Source organism: Poecilia mexicana, unplaced genomic scaffold, assembly GCF_051168715.1.
Source record: "Poecilia mexicana isolate PSO_F unplaced genomic scaffold, ASM5116871v1 scaffold_15, whole genome shotgun sequence".
Lineage (NCBI taxonomy): Eukaryota > Metazoa > Chordata > Actinopteri > Cyprinodontiformes > Poeciliidae > Poecilia > Poecilia mexicana.
Window position 1 is genome coordinate 22,795,881 of NW_028263384.1, and position 20,895 is coordinate 22,816,775.

General features: G+C 37.6%; 1 protein-coding gene across 6 annotated transcripts in view; it reads right to left on the reverse strand.

Annotated features, from left to right (window-relative positions):
* The window catches only part of LOC106930747 (uncharacterized), a 24,310-nt gene extending 3,746 nt beyond the window's left edge, over window positions 1–20,564 (reverse strand). Inside the window, exons 1-5 of one of the 6 annotated variants that reach the window (XM_014967972.2) lie at window positions 19,366–19,475; window positions 15,192–15,356; window positions 12,573–13,868; window positions 10,212–10,377; window positions 6,910–9,557 (exon numbers count right to left, since the gene is read on the reverse strand). In XM_014967972.2, the coding sequence (XP_014823458.1) occupies window positions 8,581–9,557; window positions 10,212–10,317 (1,083 nt within the window). In that variant the 5' untranslated portion in view covers window positions 10,318–10,377; window positions 12,573–13,868; window positions 15,192–15,356; window positions 19,366–19,475 and the 3' untranslated portion in view covers window positions 6,910–8,580. The other 5 variants (XR_015765371.1, XR_015765370.1, XR_015765369.1 and 2 more) reach the window with 5 other exon arrangements.
* Between the last annotated feature and the right edge of the window lie 331 nt (window positions 20,565–20,895).

Consider the following 20,895-nt stretch of genomic DNA (forward strand, 5'->3'; position numbering starts at 1 on the left):
CCTCTCTCGTACTGCGTACCCCCGCTACATCTTTTGGGGGTACGCCGTACCCTGCCGTACCCCCTTACTTTCGCCCCTGCCTATGTATAATCTGAAACAATCTGTTTGCAGATTGTTGACAGACTTTTAAGATGTACTGTGCCATTTACTAAATCCACATTTGTCCCATTAACAGCCCTGAAGAAATGCGAGAATTACTGCATCAAATGCTTCTTACAACAGCTCTGATGCTGGAGAGGATGGGGCAATTTCAATCTCCTGCACAACAATCCAGCCCTGCACCTGAAAGGAGTTCTGTCTCTTCTCCCCCCACTGTAGTCCAACCTTGTAACACTGCGTTTCCAACAACTGCATCATAAATGTCATCTGCACCACCTAGACGCAACCTGCCTGTTCAATCTTGCCACACCATTTCAGCGCCAACTTCTTATATCCAACCTGCCTCGACTTTCCACTTCCAAACGGTTCCACCTCGCCACACTGTGCATCAGTCCCAACCTGACAATGTTCAGGCCCACTTGTCAAGGTCGTTTCGGCCCCAGCAAGGAGGAGCAACCAGTGGGGTTAGAAAAAGCGGGAGACCCCATGGACACATATTTTCATTTGTCTGCCTGAGGTCCAATCCATTCTCATGCCCACAATTTAGGAGACGCCATTACTCAGCTTGTGGATTGGGACGGAAAACTGCGTGGTTCCCACACAATGAAGGAGACCACGCATTCTTTAGAGAGCATCTCCTCTCTGCCTTCCCCCCTCTTAGGGATGCTGGTGGGTTTGTCCTGGTCCGTGGCAACGGGGCTGCTAATTCTCCTTTTAATGTCTGTGACAGATTGCCAAAATGGATGAGAGTAGTGAAAGACAAGTGTCAATAACAAATGTCAGTAACTTGGAAAAGTATTGTAACAGCTGCCGATACCGCCAGAGGGATTCAGCCTGAGCTATGTACGCTCAGCTTGTACAAAGGCTCCCTTGTATGTATGTCCCCCTCCAACGAAGCCTTTCCTTGAGGCCCCCACCAGCTGATGAGGTAAGTTTTTACCTTTTCAGAAAGTTGCAGGTGTGATTTATGTTGTATGGATATTCAGCTTATTATTTTTGTTGCAATGTGTGTAGATCCCAAAAGTGATGGAAAAGTGTCTCATCTGCCAGTCCTTACTACCACTTTGTGACTTGGCTGATCATATTCAGGAGTGGTAATGACCGTTTGTTTTTTGTATTTTTTTTAAAGAAATGCAGATAATTAGATTAGATATTTGATCATAACAGATAAATGTGCTCATTATGCATTTATTAAAGCTACATTCTCATTAAAGTAACATTTAACTTGGTTCTTTCCACAGTACACAAGAAGAATCAAGGAACAATGAGTGTGCCCCATGTCCACATAAACACATTGAAACAACTAATTTTTTTTAAATTGTATTATCTTAAAATTTTGTATTATCTTAAAATTACCCATACTGTTTTTTCACACATGGATGAGGAGCTCGCCATGACATCAGTTTATTGTTGTCAAAAAACAGAGACAGCACTGTTCTGTTTACCAAAATACTATTACAAAACTAATGTTTTTCTACCTTTTCAGCAGGAGATGGCACCTGTGCAACAGTAAGGTTTATCGTGTTCACATTAGGAACAAACAAGGGCAAAACATTATGTAAACCCGTTTTTTGTTTGTTTTTTTTTGCAGGCAGTCAATATTAGATATAGAGGACGATGGAACAGCTTTGGGTGTGATGACAGTATTTTAATTTTTTTTTTTTTTATTACTTGCTGTCTGCAAGTACTCAATGCGAAGTCCAAGAACAGAACCCCGCATTTGAGGTGGAAGCTGTTAGTGCACCCAACGGTGTTCTAAGGCGGTGCAGTGGTCCAACCTATTTACCACCACGGACCAGTCAAGGCTTTGCAATTTTACTCTGCAGCCCGGGGGGGCGAAGTGGGATGGGTGTGTGTGTGTGTGTGTGTGTGCGCGCGCAGTAAAATTGCAAAGGATTTTCAAAATAAAAGATCCTTCAGACTCAGATAATACATTAAACGGAAATATTTAATTATTTCTTGTGCGGCCCGGTACCAATTGGTCCACGGACCGGTACCGGTCCGCTGCCCGGTGTTTGGTGACTTTCCTCCTTCAAATTACTAATAACCTTTTGGTGTCACAGTGCTCAAAGGCACATCCGGGAGCTAGAGGACACAGGTGAACTTGGCACAGAAAATTAAGGGACCATCAAGTGAGTTTTATGCACAATTGTATTTATTTAAAATATGACTATATGTGGCAATGCATAATTTCTTCTTACCCATCATTATTTTTGATGATTGGTAAGATCATCTGTTGCCTCTGTTAAGATTAGCCATGTACAGTGATCCCTCGTTTTTCACGGGGTTGCGTTCCGAAAATAACCCGCAATAAGTGAAATCCGCGAAGTAGTTACCTTTAGTTTTTAAAATTATTATACAGCATAAATAAATACTCTAGATTGACACCAAAGAACAAAACCTGTTTTCAGGTCAGTGGATGTGCGTGTTCATCAATCGGGCCTTAATGTGATCTGGATTCGTGTCATTAAAGCGTCTCCTCCAACCTGCACCGCGAGATCCACAGCTGTTCCTACAGCAGAGCGATGGATCTCGTCAAGCGAACCTCTGGTTGGGTTTTGCGCTGATTCTGGCCACGGTTCAGTAGGCATTCAAAGTTTTCAGCTTTCTTCTCCTGATTGGCCAATCTGTATTACTTATATTTAAATACCGTAACGTCATTGGCACACAGGTAGAGAAGGAGTTTGGAAACTTTTTAGCCAATCAGGACGCAGAACACAATGCACTGTGAAAAAAACTGAACAAAAAAATCCGCAAGCAGCGAGACCATGAAAGTTGAACCGCGTTATAGCGAGGGATCACTGTATTGTATATTCTCAACACCTAAAAGGACAGGTCTTTTTACAGGTTTAAAGACTGTCCTTGAAGATCTACAACAAGGTGTTCAGAGAGGTTCAGCCCCCATCCACAATTGTTTGAATGTGTGCCGAGAGTTCATACTGGAAGGTTCTTTTAGAGCTTCTAGACGAACAGACTTCAACCCCCTTCATTGATTGACGGTTATGTTTGTGGATGGTGAGGGACAAAGCGAGGGGGCTGTAGACGATGGTGGTCCCAGCCACGAATTCTTGCGACTCCTAGTAGCAGCACTGCGAGATAGTCATTACCTCGAAGTTGTAATGACTATCTCGTTGGTGACTGCGAACTGCGCCAGCATCTGGAGAAAGATTGGCCGATCTTATCCCCAATCTTGTGTACCTCAGCAACTGACAGACCAGATAGATAGGTTTGACTGAAACTTATAGATACCCAACCAGGCAAATTAGCTGCAAGAAGTTAACATTTTGTTTTATGCCTAAAATATTTCATTGGTGCAATATTGTTGTCATTATTGTTGCATATTATTGCACTGAACCCTTGTAGGGATGACTTCTGGTGAAATGCAGCATTCAATTGTTGAGGTTAGCAACGTATATAACCCAACACAGCCAAACCTTACAATCGGGTGCTAAGGACTAAAAAATTGTCAGTAATCCCCACAACTTGTAAATGTTATGAAGAAGCATTAAATTGAACTGTCTTCTATATAGCTCTGCCTGAGTTAAGGTTTGTTGCATGTTTTTGACCAAGCTCTAGTTCTAAACCTATTGCAACCTTTTATTAACATAAAACTGCATTTTTGGAGAAATTGGCACTTTTTTCCTTCATAAAAGGTGTTTTTGAAAATGTCACAACTATATTATTTGTTCATCAGATTGTAAATAGTTTTCTTTGTCTTTTTTCATTTTTCATGTACCTTTTTTTTATCATAAAAGCATTTTTGTGAAATTTAACTTTTTTCTTCAATAAAGGTGTTTTTGAAAATATTTTTTATTTGTTCATCAGATTGTAAATAGTTCTGTGTTCACAATGTTAAAGACATTTTCTTCATAAAATTTATTATTTTGGCATATAATGACACATGAGGACAAAATATACTAATCACAGCTCTCAAAAGAATAAGGTATGGTAAGGTAATTTTATTTATATAGCACATTTTCAGCAACAAGGCAATTCAAAGTGCTTAATAAGTGAATTGTTGACTGGAGGAGAAATATTTTTAAAATTAAATCTACATGCAACATCAACATATCCATAAAGTACAGTGGCCGACAGCGCAGCAACAGAGAAAACATGCAAACAAACATAAAAGACACGCGCACAAATGAAATGCAGCAAACATAAAAATAGACGCAAACAAAAAGCAAATAAAATGCAGCAAACAAAAAAGAGAGATGCAAACAAATGAAAAGCAGCAAGGCTTAGCAAATTTATTCCATTTGCTCAGGAATAAATTAAATACTTTAGTGAAGCAAAAAATTGTACAGCTATTACCTGGCTTAATATCTGTGTTTCACCTCCACTCATAGGGGAAAACTAGCTGGAGTTAAAAAACGATTTGCCAGGAGACATGGGTTCTCTCTCGGTGTGCCAAACCTGGAGCGCCCGGCCAGCTGACAGCTGGTAAATAGAACTGGCTGTTAATGCAGCGAGAGCAGCTCTCCGAAAACGTCGGAGCAATATTGTAATTTAGTGATTTATTGATGAACTGAGCAGATATTTGAGATCTATACATCAACATTCTCGCCTAAAAACATAATACAGCAAAAATAATTTTGCCGCCATTGCTGCTTTTAAAGGATGCAGACCCTAAATTTGGACACTGCTGTTTTTTGTTCGACTCCCTCTAGTGGTCTGGAGTATTTCAGTTTTCAGCACTTTTTGTTTGCATCTTTTCTTTTGTTTGCTGCATTTCATTTGTTTGCGTCTTTTTTTGTTTGCATTCTCTTTTGTTTGCGTCTTTTTTTGTTTGTTGCATTTAATTTGCTTTTTGTTTGAGTCTATTTTTATGTTTGCTGCATTTCATTTGTGCACATGTCTTCTTTGTTGCTGCGCATTTGCACCCGTCGGCCACCGTAATAAAGCACTACATCAACCAAAGTCACATAGCAACAACATAGACCAACAACATCTACACATGTGACTTCTACTTATTTTTAACACAAATGGAACCCCATATATACAGATAAATGAATGGGAGATTGATTGCAGAGGTTGACACAGCTCTAATTTGTGATTCTCTCTTCTCTTTTGGTTTCATGATCAAAAAGATATGCTGATTCCAACAGCAACACACAGCCATTATGAGAAAGTGCAGTTAATAACAGTTAATTGTTACAGGCTGGTGTGATTTGTTCTGACTATGCAACTCATATTACTGGTACTTTGTGAACAACACGGGATCTAGTGGTAGCCTCGGCATCTTAAAACAATGACGGCTAGACGAGATTGCTTAACAACCAAATGATAGTCGGTGATGATTTTTTCCTAAAATATTGTGATCACAGAAAACCTCAAATGTGCACTTCAGCTTACATTATTGCTGCTGTTTATGCATCTTTGCCGTTTTGTTCTTGTATACTCAGATGTGAACTGGAAATAGCCTGTAGCAAGTTGAACTACGAACGACGGTGTTCTTGCAATGAGATGCAAGAACACAGATGTTAAACTTAATTTTCATTTGTGGCTACAGAAATGTATTATTTGAATTGGAAATATGAGGGAATTCAGAAAACTGATTCGTTACGTTCGAAGTATTTTTTTATTCAGGCATCACCATAGCCACCTATCCTTTGTAAACATTGATTTGCGCTTAAAGCTGTTACTTTCCATCACAAGTGCAGACACCTTATTACACGTTTTACACCGTTTATTAAATATTAACCAAGAACACCATTGTCATATTAAAGTAATTATTGACTAACAGGAATATAGCTACCCGTTTGCCGAAAATGGCTTTATGTTCAAAATGAACGAACTCATTTGGAGTTAAAATATTAGCTTTCTTTCCGATTCGCCTTCTGAGAAAACCCGAACTGTGAAAACAGAAGAAATGTTCTTACCATTTTCTTTATTTCGTGGACGTGCAAAAAGGAGGCAACAATTTGTAAATACGTAATTTACAAGATCTCCTCCTTCGTCCTCGAGTTTTTTTATTGGTTGTTGGCAAGTAACGTTAAGAATGCATCACTGCCACCTACTGGTACGGAGTGTGTTTCATGAGAATTAATTTCTATCTGTCGTAAAAATATATCCACACATTTATAACTACTATATACAATTTAATTCTATGAAACAATTTAGTTTTCTTTAAATCTGATAATGATTTGCATATGTTTGCCTTTTCCTTAACATTTTCAAGCTCTCTCCTGATATAACTTCATTTTCATATTTATGACATTCTAATATAACATGCTCTATTGTTTCATATTATTCAGTGATCACATTTACCAATATTGTACTTTTGTATTTAATGATTATCTATAATGTAAGATTGATATTTTTTTCTTTTTTTAATGATATATCTACTATTGCTTCTGGTAAAATCCAGGGTGGTATAACTGATTGTGTTGTTTGGCTAATTTCTAAGCCAGTGTTTCTCAATCCTGGTCCTCACTGCCCCCCTGTCCTGCATGTTTTAAGTATTTCCCTTCTGCCACACACCTGAATTGTATCTCTGTTTGATTAACAGGCTTCTGCAGTACTTGATGGTCATGCAATCATTGGAATCAGCTGTTCTGGAATAGACACCTCTAAAAAATGCAGAGCAGGGGGGTGGTGAGGACCAGGGTTGAGAAACACTGTTCTAAGCTATTCATTTGAAATTATTTTTATTCTTTTTAATTAAACATCCAAAACTCCTCATTTCTTTTTTGTTTTTCCAAGCATGGATTTAAAATTTTCCCTGTTGGATGACCCAGGGTATTTTAATACTTATATTTAATTTGCTCAATTCATGAAAGAGCAAATGGAAGGAGCCAATTCTAACACTGTTTTTTAGTTTTTATTGTGGAATAATGCCAACCTACTCCAATTACCATACAAACATGACAGAAGATTATAGCAGCTCCCTGTTAAAAGGCACAGGAGAAGGTTTCCAACATTTTCCAGTTCATCTAATCAAATAAAGATTGAGACTGAGAATTTACATCCTTTAACAGATTTAAGATCTTTTCCTATTCATTCATATACATGGATTGGATTAAAAGAAAAAAAAAACACAATGGGTTTCTTAATGCACAAAGACAAGCAAAGTTCAAACACAAATAATCATTTCCAAAACATAAACATTCAATCAAAATTTGGCTTTCAAACTCCTTCAAGGCTAAAACATCTAGTTAAAAACATCAGAAATGGACACAGCACAAAAATCAATATCATGGTATATTGAGCAGTTCACTTCAATAACAATATATGGACAATACCAATATTGCCCCCTCAAAAATAAAGAATGTGACAGCATAAATACTTCCCAGTCAGTTACATCTGAATTCCTCATCATTCTTCCTCCACAGGCCCCTCGTTTACCCCAGTTCTGAGGCGTTTTAGAGAAAACGCTCTAAAACAGCAAACATAATAGTGTAGCTGCGGTCTTTTTAAATGTGAATGAGACATTTTACGTCTGATGTCGGAGAGCGTGTATTAACCCACAAAAAAATTTCTGGGTTCATACAAGCTAGAACTGAACATTTTGACTTCTCCACTTGCAAGTTCTGAACTTGCACTACAAAAACAATTTTTAAAAAAGGCAGATTAACAAAAATGGTTAGTTGAATGTTTAGCAAGGCTGCACAGTGGAGCAGTTGGTAGAGCTGTTGCCTTGCAGAAAGAAGTTTCTGGGTTCGATTCCTGGCCCCGGTCTTTCTGCATGGAGTTTGCATGTTCTCCATGTGCATGCGTGGGTTTTCTCTGGGTACTCCGGTTTCCTCCCACAGTCCAAAAACATGACTATCAGGTTAATTGGCCTCTCCAAATTGCCCCTAGGTGTGAGTGTGTGTGTGTATGGTTGTTTGTGTGAGTGTGTGTGTGCATGGTTGTTTGTGTGAGTGTGTGTATGCATGGTTGTTTGTGTTGCCCTGCGACAGACTGGCGACCTGTGCAGGGTGACCCTGCCTCTCGCCCAGAACGTTAGCTAGAGAGGCACCAGCAACCCTCCCGACCCCACAAAGAGACAAGGGTGTAAAAAAAAAAATGGATGAATGTTTAGCAGTTCCACAGCAAATATTGTGATGCAAAAGACAAGAAAACATAACAGAGAATAGAAGAAAATGAACAGACTGAAAAATATGATCCAAAAATAATTTAAAGATATCTATTCAGCATTTTTTTTTGCAGTCCTAGACACTCAACATACACAAAAAAGTGGATTCTGAAGATAGGTCCCCTTTAACTCAGTGTTTACATTCTGTGCATCACACAAACATTTCCCCTTGTGTACCTTGGATAAACACATGAGCTAATTACACACCTTTGCTACAGCTCAGTCTGGACAATACATGAAATATGGTAGAAAAAAAACAGGCCTTGCTAAGAAACCATCAGTCACTTTACTAAGCAATTCTGTAAATCATATTAAACGTTTTAAGATTAAAAGTGAAGACTGTTGCCTTAAATGACAACATGAATATTTCACAGCGAACTGATGCTCTGCAGTATGAGTCATCATAAAGGAGTTATTTTTTGTCTAGTGTGGATGTTCATGTGTGTGTTTAAATGTGACTTGCGCCTAAATGTATGTCCACAGAGATCACAGCAGAAAGGTTTCTGTCCTGTGTGGATCCTCATGTGTGAGTTTAAATTTACTTTTTGGCTACATTTGTGTCCACAGAGATCACAAGAAAAAGGTTTCTGTCCCATGTGGATTCCCATGTGTCTGTTTAAGCTTGATTTAAGGGTAAATCTATGTCCACAGAGGTCACAACAGAAAGGCTTCTGTCCCGTGTGGATTATCATATGTCTGTTTAAACTTGATTTTTGACACGATCTATGTCCACATACTTTACAACAGAAAGGTTTCTCTCCTGTGTGGATTCTCATGTGAGTGTTTAAATTCCGTTTTTCAAAAAATGTTTTGCCACAGACTTCACAGTTCACCTTCCATCCTTTCTGGGCCTTCCTTCGTGAGCTAACGTTTTTGTTCTCTGTAAAACCTACTTCTGAATCTAGTTTGCCAACAAGGTCTCCATTTGACTCAGGAGCTCTGTACTGAAAACTAAGGACATGGACTGTGACTGGAGGGGGGGCAGAGTCTGACAAATGTTTAATCTCAGGGACAGAATACTTTACATCGTCTTCCTCTTCATCCTTCATGGTGTCTTCATGCTTGAAGGACCTGGAACCACCTTCAAATTCTTCTGTCTTGATAGATTCTCCTTCATTCTTTACTTCTGGAAGTTCTCTGTCTTTAATTTGGTCTTGATAAAGACCAGCCCCCTCTGAGAGCAGAGGGGGCTGCTTATCATCCTCACTCTTTATGCAACTTTCTATCTCCTCCTTCACTTTGAGCAGCTCTCCCCTCAGACTGATGCAGACTTCCTCGTCTTCCTCCTTTATGTGTTGGCGTTTTGGGTCATGCAGGTCTGCATTAGGTTTTCGGTCTTCTGGGGCTTCTTCTTTAACCACCAGAATCTGCTTAACATCTGCAGAAACATTGAAACACATTATGCATTTTAGAAATGATCTAAACTGCTGCCTGGACTATTAACATTGTGGAAATAAATACTTGAAAAAATATCCTTAGCCTCCAACGACTACACCTATGAATTACCATCGGAGAATCCGCACATTATTTTGAACCAGAGTGTAAATTTCAGTCACATCTCTGACTGATATGAAGATGTAAGAGAGGCACTTTGCAGACACATCCACTGAGCACTTCATGAAGTTAGTCAGAGTGGGACACTGAGGGTAAATTTAGCTCACTGACCACTGATTGACGATAGAAATGTGATGGCTGCTGAAGAAGGAACAGCTTATTCAACTCTGTCTTATCATTTAAGATTTATTCCTATTCATTCATAGATATGTACTGGGTAAAAAATAAAGGCAAAATTGCTTTTTTAGTACATAATATATTTGTTATTTCAAGTCAAGTATTTATGCAGGGAGATTTATGCTTGTATATAAAGGGCAAATATAATAGTGTAGCTGGTGGTAGGTCTCAGTGACCACACCTCAACTTGCAAGGGATGGAGAACAAATAGCCACACATAATATTGACTTTAATAAACAAATTAAAATACTTGAGTACATTTGCTTTATTCAGTAGCTTTCCCACATGTATTGAGACTTACCCATGACAGTGGGCTCCAGGTTCACACAGACAGACCGAGGGATATGATTTCCAGAACTGGTCCTGATGAAGATGGTGTTGGAGGAATCTGTCTTGTCTGTAGGCATCAATAAGTCCGACTGGATGCCATCTACCAGGTAATCCGGCTCCCAACAACCAGCGTCAGTCTGAACACCAATATAACATGTCATTTGGCATCAAAGAGGGACACTAAACTCATTTGGCTATATAATATAGCCAAATGAGTGAATAGAGAAAAGGCAACATAACAAATAATTATGATAGAAACAGCTGGTAATCGACCATTAGCCAATAAAATCAGCTTGCTGCACTGATGTTAAATATTTGCTGAACATTTGCAAAAAAACGTGGCTATGAAAAGGTGAAGCGGAGCAGTTGAAATTCAGCATTGATGGAAAGAAAAGCTGAGGTCGATTCAGCAAGAAATGTGACATTTAAAGCTACGGAAGGAGATAAAAGCCTAGGTGGAAATTTTTATTGCCAATTTTGGCAATAAAAATGTATTGTATTGATAAAGTAAATAATGTCGCAGATAATCCATTCATGTAAAAAATAAATATTAGTTATTTGACTGTCCAGTGTGACAAAGTATTTAACAATATCACTCATTTAATTTTACATTTTATTTCTAGTCTTATTGTTTTATTCAGTTTATTTTTTTAGCCAACCACTTCTATTGTATTTAATTTTACCTTTATTAATTTTTTATGTCACTTCTTTAAATGATACATTTTACTCATGTTTAATTTTTAACTAATCATTTTTATTATTATTTTTTAAATGAATGTTAATTTATTTTTTCACTCTTAAATCATAAAATAATTTATTTTTTCTTCTTTGTATTTAGAGATTAAGGTGCAAAGGAGTAAATAAATGGTTATTAATAGTTGGTCTGCTGAAGCTTGACATGCCACTAATTTGTTGTCTCTCTGACTTTATAGCTGGATTTTAGCTGTTCTCTCTACCTGTTTGGTTTCCTCTAACTCATCTTATAACAGTTATAAGGGAAAAATAAATTTGTAAGAATTGGGATGGATTCAGTAAGCAACTGCACTACTTGTGAGATTGACTATAGTTATAGTCCTAGCAATGTTAATTAACAATGTTAATTGCTGTTTCTCAATCTTTTTCACAGCTGCATCTGAGACTTTCTCTTCTTTTTCGGTTCCATGATCAAAAACATGACTCCAACTGTAGCACACAAACACTGACAGAAAAGTGCAGCTAATAAGAGTTCAGCTGTTACAGGCTGGTGTGATTGTTTTGACCATGCAGCTCACACTTCTACGGAGCCCCTAAGGGGACATGGAGAAAAAAAAAGGAAAGAAATCTCGACTTATTATCGCGAGATCCCGACTTATTATCTCGAGATCCCGACTTATTATCTCGAGATCCCGAGAAACTAAGTCAAGATCTCGAGATCCCGACTTATTATCTCGAGATCCCGACTTATTATCTCGAGATCCCGAGAAACTAAGTCAAGATCTCGAGATCCCGACTTATTATCTCGAGATCCCGACTTATTATCTCGAGATCCCGAGAAACTAAGTCAAGATCTCGAGATCCCGACTTATTTTCTCGGGATCTCGAGATAATAAGTCGGGATCTCGAGATAATAAGTCGGGATCTCGAGATAATAAGTCGGGATCTCGCGATAATAAGTCGGGATCTCGCGATAATAAGTCGGGATCTCGAGATCTCGACTTAGTTTCTCGGGATCTCGCGATAATAAGTCGGGATTTCTTTCCTTTTTTTTTTTTCTCCATGTCCCCTTAGGGGCTCCGTACACTTCTGGCACTTTGTGAACAACACGTGTTGGGATCTTTGCAGCAATGCTTGATTAGATTAACAGCCAAATGAAGGTCGGTGATGAGTTTTTCCTGAAACATGCTGCTCACAGAAAGCCTAAAATGTCGACTTCAGCTGATAGCTGCTCGCTCTTCTCTTTTAGTTCAAAATATATTCTTTAAAATGTATTATATAAACTGGAAATACAACAGCACCATGCAAAAGGTTGTGTAATGTTGGCAGTATTTTTAACCGGGCACAGACACAGCTGCCTATCCTTTGTAAACATTGCGTTGCAGAACTGCTACTTTCCATCACAAGTACGTGCAGTCACCTTATTACGTATCTTAGATTGTTTAATAAAGGGTAACTAATATCATCGTCATTTTAAAGTAGTTATTGACTAACAGGCAATATAACTAACCCGTTTTGACGAAAATCGGCGTTATCTTTTTGTTCAAAATGAGCGCGCGAATTAAGGGAGTTAAATATAATCTGTGTCCGATTCACCTTCTGAGAAATGTAAAACTGAAACCAGAAGACTCATTCTTACCTTTTTCTTTATTTTGTGGTCGCACGAAGAGGAGGTGAATATTTATAAATATGTAGCTGTACAGAACTGTTCTCTGCTTCTTCTTTTTCCTTCTTCCTCTTCTTGTTGGAAGATTGCAGACCACTTCAGAGGTGCATACCGCCACCTACTGTACACCAGCGTGTAACTTCATATCCTCCACCTGGTATATTCAGTTTGGGTTTTGTATTCTGTACATTTTTCTAACTTCATCCCATCTTTTGCCGTATTTCGTTTCCTCTACGGAATAAATTTATCTTGCCATGCATTTATGGCCCTTTGAGGGAACAACAGAAAGATAAACGGACTGTCATCAGGCCCAGGAACCTCTCTTCACATTAAGTGGGCACTGTGTTTGAGGCGCCACTGATACTAATATTGTCAATGATGATCTAAATTTTAAGCATAAGTGTTGAAATTCAGACAAAAGCATTACAGTTCTACTTTATGTAGACCAGAAGTAAATTAATTACATGTGAAAGGGGAATACTTAAAGTATGAAATATACACTTTAAAGCAGCTCCCTGTTATCAGGCACAGGATAACTTTTTCAAACAGTTTCCAGAGTTGAAAAAAAAATCTAATCACATAAAGTGTAAAATATTTATATTCTTACTGAATGGATTCAATGTCTTTTTTCTGTTAACAGACATGCATTGGATTAACAAATACAACTCTTTTTTTGACAGAATGAAATGCAAATTTCAAACTTAAATAATTATTTTCAAACCATAAACATTCATCCCAAATGTGCTAACATTTCAAACTCCCTCAAAGCTAAATCACCGAGTTAAAAAACATCAGAATGGACACAGATCCTGGTTCCATTGACTTTAGCCTCTTTTGCACTGTAGAGCCATGCATCCTTCCAGTCATTGTCCATATTTTCAGTTTTCAGTTCAGATTCTGACAAGTGCTTCATCTCAGAGATGGGGTGCTTTACATCATCATCCTCTTCATCCTTCTCTGTGTCTTCAGACTCTTAGGAGTTGTAACATCTCCATGATCTTCTACCTTGATAGATTCTCCTCCATTGTTCTCTGTCTTTAATTTGGTCTTGATAAAGCTGTGAGAGCAGAGGGGACTGTTTATCATCCTCACTCTTTATGGCACTTTCTACCTCCTCCTTCATATTGTGCAGCTCTTCCTCCAGACTGATGCAGACTCCCTCCTCTTCCTGATTTATGTAGTGGGGCTTTGGGTCATTCAGGTTCACTTTAGGGTTTTGGGTTCAGGGTTCTTGTGCTTTTTCTTTCACCATCAGCATCTCCTTGACATCTGCAATAAATATCGACGTGCATTATCTGTACATGTAGTGTCTTTACATGTCTCCCTAAATAAATACATAAAAATAAAAATCAGACAGTCCAATTATGCTGATCCAGCTGCAGCAGTCTGTTTTTTTTACTCACATTCTCACTAACGCCAAGAAGACAAAGCATATCACCTAAGTTCCAAAGTCCTTATACTGAGAGAATAGACTTTAAAATACTGTTATCAATTTATAAATCCCTGAATGGCTTAGCACCACAGTACAATTTGTACAAATCAGAGTAAAAGGAAGACATTCAGCAGTAAAACAGTGACTTCCTGTTCAAAGGCAGCGTCACTAAGTCAATATCACAAATTGACCATGTCACTGCGATTACTCCTGGTCTGTTATAACACAGAGAAAGTTTGTAGTTGTGACCTTGCATGTGGAAGCCTGCAGCAGTGTGTATGCAGATAAAAGAGATAAAGAAAGGACAGAGTGATACATCGGTAACGGTTTTGTTACGTTGACAGTATTTTTAATCAGTCAATTGGCCAAGTTTAACTAAAGCTAACGAAAACTGAAATTGAGAAAACATTTTTAACTGAAATAAAAAGAGTAATTAATGAGGGAAAACAATAACTATTAACTATAACTGCAACGTAATTTTACTCAATTAAAATAAAGAAACCATGAAAAAAATTCCTCAAGTTAGAGTAAAAAATTATTTTGCAAAAAGTCTACTCAAGTACTAAATAACTGATCAAATTATCAATAATTTAGTATTTAAAAGTTAAAGCAGCAGACAACAAATATAAAGTTACGTTAAATATTGGGGTTCTAAAGACTGAAATTAAAATAATTCATATAATATATATACAAAGTAAGAAAATCAGGCAAAAGAAACATTTTTCCAAATAAATTTTCTTTAAATAAAACTTTAAAGTTTTGACAAAAACTCCAGGTGTGTCTGATTTTGGTTAAAACAGCTTGTTCTTCATTCAGTGAAGTTACTCAGAGCAGTGGGTAGAGTATCCAGAAATTTTATTCAAGAGAAGCAACACTTTATCATACAATTACTCAAGTAAAGGTAAAATATAGCATAGTAAAATACTCCTAAAATAATTTTTTCCAAAAGGTAACTCATGTGAAAGTGAGTAAATGTAACTAGTTGCTGCCCAACTCTGTTAATTAGCAACCAAAGACATCATAATCATACTGAAGTAGTTATACTAACATATTATTGTTCAAAATAAGAACGCAAAATTTAGTGAGTTAAAATATCAGCTCTATTATACATTCTGAGAAAATAAGCCAAGCTGAGAAAACAGAAAAATATTCTTTCTTACCATTTTCTTCACTATGCGTTTCTGTGTCGAGGCTTCGAGGCGTGTCCGGTAATTTTAGATTTGAATGAAGCGCGCGTGGAGGCGGGTTGATGGAGCACGTGGTGACGTTTAAGCCTCGTGGACGGGCCGAACCACGACTGATTCAGGAAGTAGATCGTCAGTTTGCTTGAGAATCAAAATAAAGGACAGGGATAAGTTGTTTGTACCCCGGTTATATTTTTGTGTTTTAGGATATTACTTGGCATGCATTTGTAGGTCACTTGTGTGCCGTTTTTTTGTGTGCAATGGATCCAAATTGCCCTGTCAACATTTTGATATCAGCTAATGAAAAGCTTCGGACACAGTAATTGTAGTGGGGATTGTTTGTCAAACCAAGAAAATTGACCCGCAGTTCTTCTTGTCCAACTTAGAAAGGTAAATAACAAAAACAAAAAAATAAATAAAGTTATGTAAATAACCCCTAAAATATAAACTAAAAAAGTTTTAACTAAGTTAAAAAAGAAAGTAACAAAAAATACATTTATAGATTTTATTGTGTGGAATAACTCAAACATTACCCATTCACCATATAAACATGACAAGGTATTAAAGAAGCCCACTGTTAACATCCCAGCATAACTTTTCCAACACTTTCCAGAGTTGATCTAATAAGATTGAAACAGATAAATTACATTCTTACACAACGTCTATTTATTCATAGACGTGTATTAGAAAAACAACAAAGAAGAAATTTGTTTCTTACAACAAAATTCAATGGAAAATTCAATCATTAACATTACCCTCAAAGCTGGAGGTACTGCAAATATTTCAAAATCCTTCAACACGAAAACAGTCATCAGAATGGACACAGAACAAAAATCAATATCATGAGAAGGACAAATGGGCAATAACATTAACTCCCCTTCACCCTACTAAAATAAAGAATGAGGTAGGCCAGCATAAATATGTCACAGCCAGTTACAGTGAAAAAGTTCAAGAGGTATACTTTTGTAAACCACTGCAGATTAAATATGTGAAAAAAGATGACTTAGAGAAGGCTAAAAATCTACCAGTTATACAAATAAAGAGATGTTTGTACTGCGTGGATTTTCATGTGTCTGCTTAGGATAGATTTACGGCTAAAACTATGTCCACAGAGATCACAACCGAAAGGTTTCTGTCCTCTGTGTTTTCTCATGTGTGTAGTTAAACTAGATTTCTTGTTAACGCCATGTCCACAGATTTCACAACAGAAATGCTTCTGTCCTGTATGGATTAACATATGTGTGTTTAAATGTTGTTTTTGGTTAAATCTATGTCCACAAAGATCACAACAGAAAGGTTTCTCTCCTGTGTGGATTCTCATATGTCTATTTAAATTGGATTTTTCAGTAAATTTATGTCCACAGAGGTCACAACAGAAAGGTTTCTGTCCTGTGTGACTTGTCATGTGTGTGTTTAAATATGCTTTTCGGCTAAATTTATGTCCACAGACATCACAACAGAAGGGCTTCTGACCTGTGTGGGTTCTCATGTGTGTGTTTAAACTAGATTTATGGTTAAAGCAATGTCCACAGATTTCACAACAGAAAGGCTTCTGTCCTGTATGGATTAACATGTGTGTGTTTAAATGTTGTTTTTGGTTAACTCTATATCCACAAAGATCACAACTGAAAGGTTTCTGTCCTGTGTGGATTCTCATGTGCGTCTTTAAATGATGTTTTCTAATAAATGTTTTGCCACAGTCTTCACAGCTAAACTTCTCTCCTGTTTTGACCTTCCTTTGTGAGTCGCCAATTTTGTTCTTTGTAAAACTTTTCTTAATATCCAGCAACCCTGGAGACGCTATTTCTGAATTTGGTTTCCTAACAAGTTCTCCATCTGACACAGGAGCTCTGGCCATGCCTTTGGTTTTCAGTCCAGAGTCTGACAAGCGTTTCAGCTCTACATCAACATCCTCTTCCTCCTTCTTGGTGTCTTCAGACGTGAAGAAGTTGGAATCATCTTCATGATCTTCTGTCTTGATGAAATCTCCACCATTGTTTTCTTCTGGAAGTTCTCTGTCTTTAATTTGGCCTTGATAAAGCTGTGAGAGCAGAGGGGATTGTTTATCATCCTCACTCTTTATGGCACTTTCTGTCTCCTCCTTCACATTTCGCAGCTCTACCCCCTGACTGATGCAGACTCCCTCCTCTTCCTCCTTTATGTGGTAGGTTTTTGTGCCATGCAGCTCCACATTAGGTTTTTGGTCTTTTGGGGCTTCTTCTTTAACCATCAGCATCTCTTCATCATCTGCAGAAAACACTATGCATCAGTGACGTGCGGTGAGGTTCATTGCTGGTGAGGCACTGACATATGACTTAGACACCATGCCTGTTATTGGACCTACGGAAATTTCGCGCAGGCATACAACGCTGGAGGGCAAAAAGACTAATCATTTACATGTCATCCATAGCCGCGTTAACTCAGTGAAACTTAGAAATGTAGGTATTGATTTCGTGCTATGATCCACAGCAAAGTTATCTGTATTCGTTAAGCTACGCAGATTCGTTGCCATAGCAACAGACAACAATGCCACTTCATGTTTTAGGATTTAACACCAAACAACATTCAAGAATTTTGCACACAGAACATTCAGTCTGTTGTTGTAATATGTTTTAGGCTTAATGTTTAATTAATAATTGCTGTGGTAGATTAGCTACCGCTTCTACTTTACTGAATTATTTAGACATACAAACTGTAGCCCAAAAAACGCACATTTCATAAAAAAACATCTTATTGCTGTCTTTCCTTTATCTATCAATGAAATCCATGCACCGCTAATTCTGCACAAAAATATCCGTTCATCCAAAGCCAAGTCTATCCTCAGCTTGTCTTTTCTACTCCATTTAAGAATCATCAAACTGTCTCGAAGCAAAACCTTCAGCTCCGATGTTCTTCTTCCTTTAGTTATTATCTCCTGCTTCAATTGAAAATCCACTTTAGAAAACTGTTTAAGTGTAGGAATGTAGTCTTTCATGTTGACGTCGGAAGAGAGGAGAAAACAAATATATCGCTGTACTTATTTACTGTGTGGCTAGATCCATGGCTAGCTCACTGTGTCTTACTCTGCAGTTGTGGAGTCACAATATCTGGGATCATGAGCGCCCCCTGCCATGAGGCAAGAGAACTGCCTGCCTCCCCTGGAGTCTGTTTTCTGCCGTTTCTGATCGCTCCTCCGCACACAAAACACGATACACACACAGTTGGTGACAAAAAACACTGTACATTATATACATAAGCGAAATTATGGAAAATCAGTCCATATATTAAATGTTTTTTAACCATTTTATTACCGGCGTACAGACAGGACGAACATGCTCTCACAGAATGGCAGCCAGTGCAGTTAGCGAGAGGTTGATCAATACCAGGTGAGGTTCAGCTTCCTGCTGCCTCACCGGCTTCGCTTCTGAGCATTTCAATGGGAAAATGCGAAAATCCAGCGATTTTGAAGAAAAAATCATCAGAATTGGTTAAGCTAAGTAAAAAATAGATACTTTATAGTACAAACCACAGGGTGAAAATACCAATATAAATGGTTTTATTATTATATTATTTTTCCATGATGACAGGTGAGGCTCTGCCTCACCTGCCTCCCGTGACCGCACATCACTGCTATGCATATAAGAAAATATTTCAACTACACTTTAAGTAACTCAAGAAACTGCACAGGCATTTGTGCCTGTCATTTATCTGGCATTAAATTCACACCAGATATTTTCAACTATCAAATATTCCTCAAAGAACAAGAAATAAAGGCTAATTAGTCCACTAAAAAGTTATTGGTAAAACCATTGTTATGACAGAGACTAAGTATTTTCTCCATGACTAAAGGCATGGAGAAAGAAATGTTGTCCATATTTAGACAGTATCTCATTTGTGCAAATCAATATCAGCTGGTTTCTCATGACATCTTGGCCTATAGGAAGGTTTTTCTTGACGAAACCTATGCACAGTAATGCGATTGATAAAACCAGAGAGCTTAAGAAAATGTTGCAAAACATACTGTACAAATGGTGTAAAGCTTAGATTTGTGTTTCTAAACTTCTGAATGGTCCACTGACAATGGTAGATCCAGCTATTACATAAACACATATTCAAATACTTGATTTCATTTGTTTTATTCAGTAGTTTTCCGACGTGTATTGAGACTTACCAATGATGGTGGACTCAAGGTTCACACAGACAGACCGAGGGATGCGATTTCCAGAACCGGTCTCCATGAAGAAGGTGTTGGAGGAATCTCCTCTTCCAGAGGTTTTGTCTGTAGGTATCAATAAGTCCGGCTGGATGTGATCTGGCTCCCAACAACCAGCGTCACTCTGAACACCAATCAAAAATGTCATTTGGCATCAAAGTGGGAAACTGAGCCATTATATAGCCAACCAATGGATACAGAACAGGCAACATAACAAATAATTACTACTGATTATTACTACTGGGAATTACTACTACCAGAGACATCTATAATGATCTAAGCAATTAGTGTAAGTAGCGGTAATGTCACTAAGCACCCCGTGTTTTAAACCAGGGGTTCCCAAACGTTTCCATGCCATGGCCAACCAAACAGCATTAGCTTCTGGCCAGGGGTCCACATGGAAACCAACAAACAATGCTGCAAAAATAAAAAATAAAAACATTTTTAGAATGTTCTAACTTCTATTCAACATTTACTTAATTATTACACTTTATGACCATTAAAATGCTAACATGTTTTAAACACTATTATATTCCCACTAAAGAACAACTTTTCAACAAATTTTGATTATAATTTTAAAAAAAGAAAGAAATTTAACCGCTCTCAAACATGTGTATGTTTGTCTGGAAATGACAGATATAGATTTCCCCATTGTTCCCTAGTGTGAAATATGTTCTTTAAACTGAAAATATAGTCGCGTTCTGCAAACGGTTTTGTTACATTGGCATTATTATTAATCAGGCATCAACACAGACACCTATCCTTTGTGAATATCTGCGTTGCTAACATAACTGCTACTTTCCATCACAAACAAATGCAGTCACCTTATTACAAATCTTACACGGTTTATTAAATAGTAACCAACAACATCATAATTATTTTTAAAGTTATTATTAACCAACAGGCGATATAACTAACCCGTTTTTGCTCAAATTCGGCGTTAATTTTATGTTCAGAGTGCGTAAAATTCGGAGATTTTAAAATATCAGCTCTCGACCGAGCCACCTCCTGAGAAAAATCAACCTGAGGAAACAAAAGAAAATATTCTTACCATTTTCTTTATCTTATAGACGTGCGAAGACAAGGTAGAAATTTATGAATGCCCAGAAACTTCAGAGGACAGTTTCCCTTGTTCTCATTCTTCTTCTTGGAGATTGCAACCAACTTCAGAGGTGCATACCGCCACCTACTGTACACCAGTGTGTAACTATATAGCCTTTACCCACAGTATTCTATGTTTTAATTGTGTATTACTTAAAAATAGCACTTTTTTATAATCTTGATTTCTTTCTTTCCTCGTTCTGTTACTAAAATTTCGTTTGGCCTCAATTTTCTTCTTGTCTCCACTACTTGCATATTTAAAATGTTTCATCAAAACATACAATTTCTTCTAGTTACCAACCACCACATTTCTTATTAATTTTCCTTAAGATAAATAAAGATTCATTTAAGTAGGCATGCACTTCTCTCAATCTTTTCTATATTACA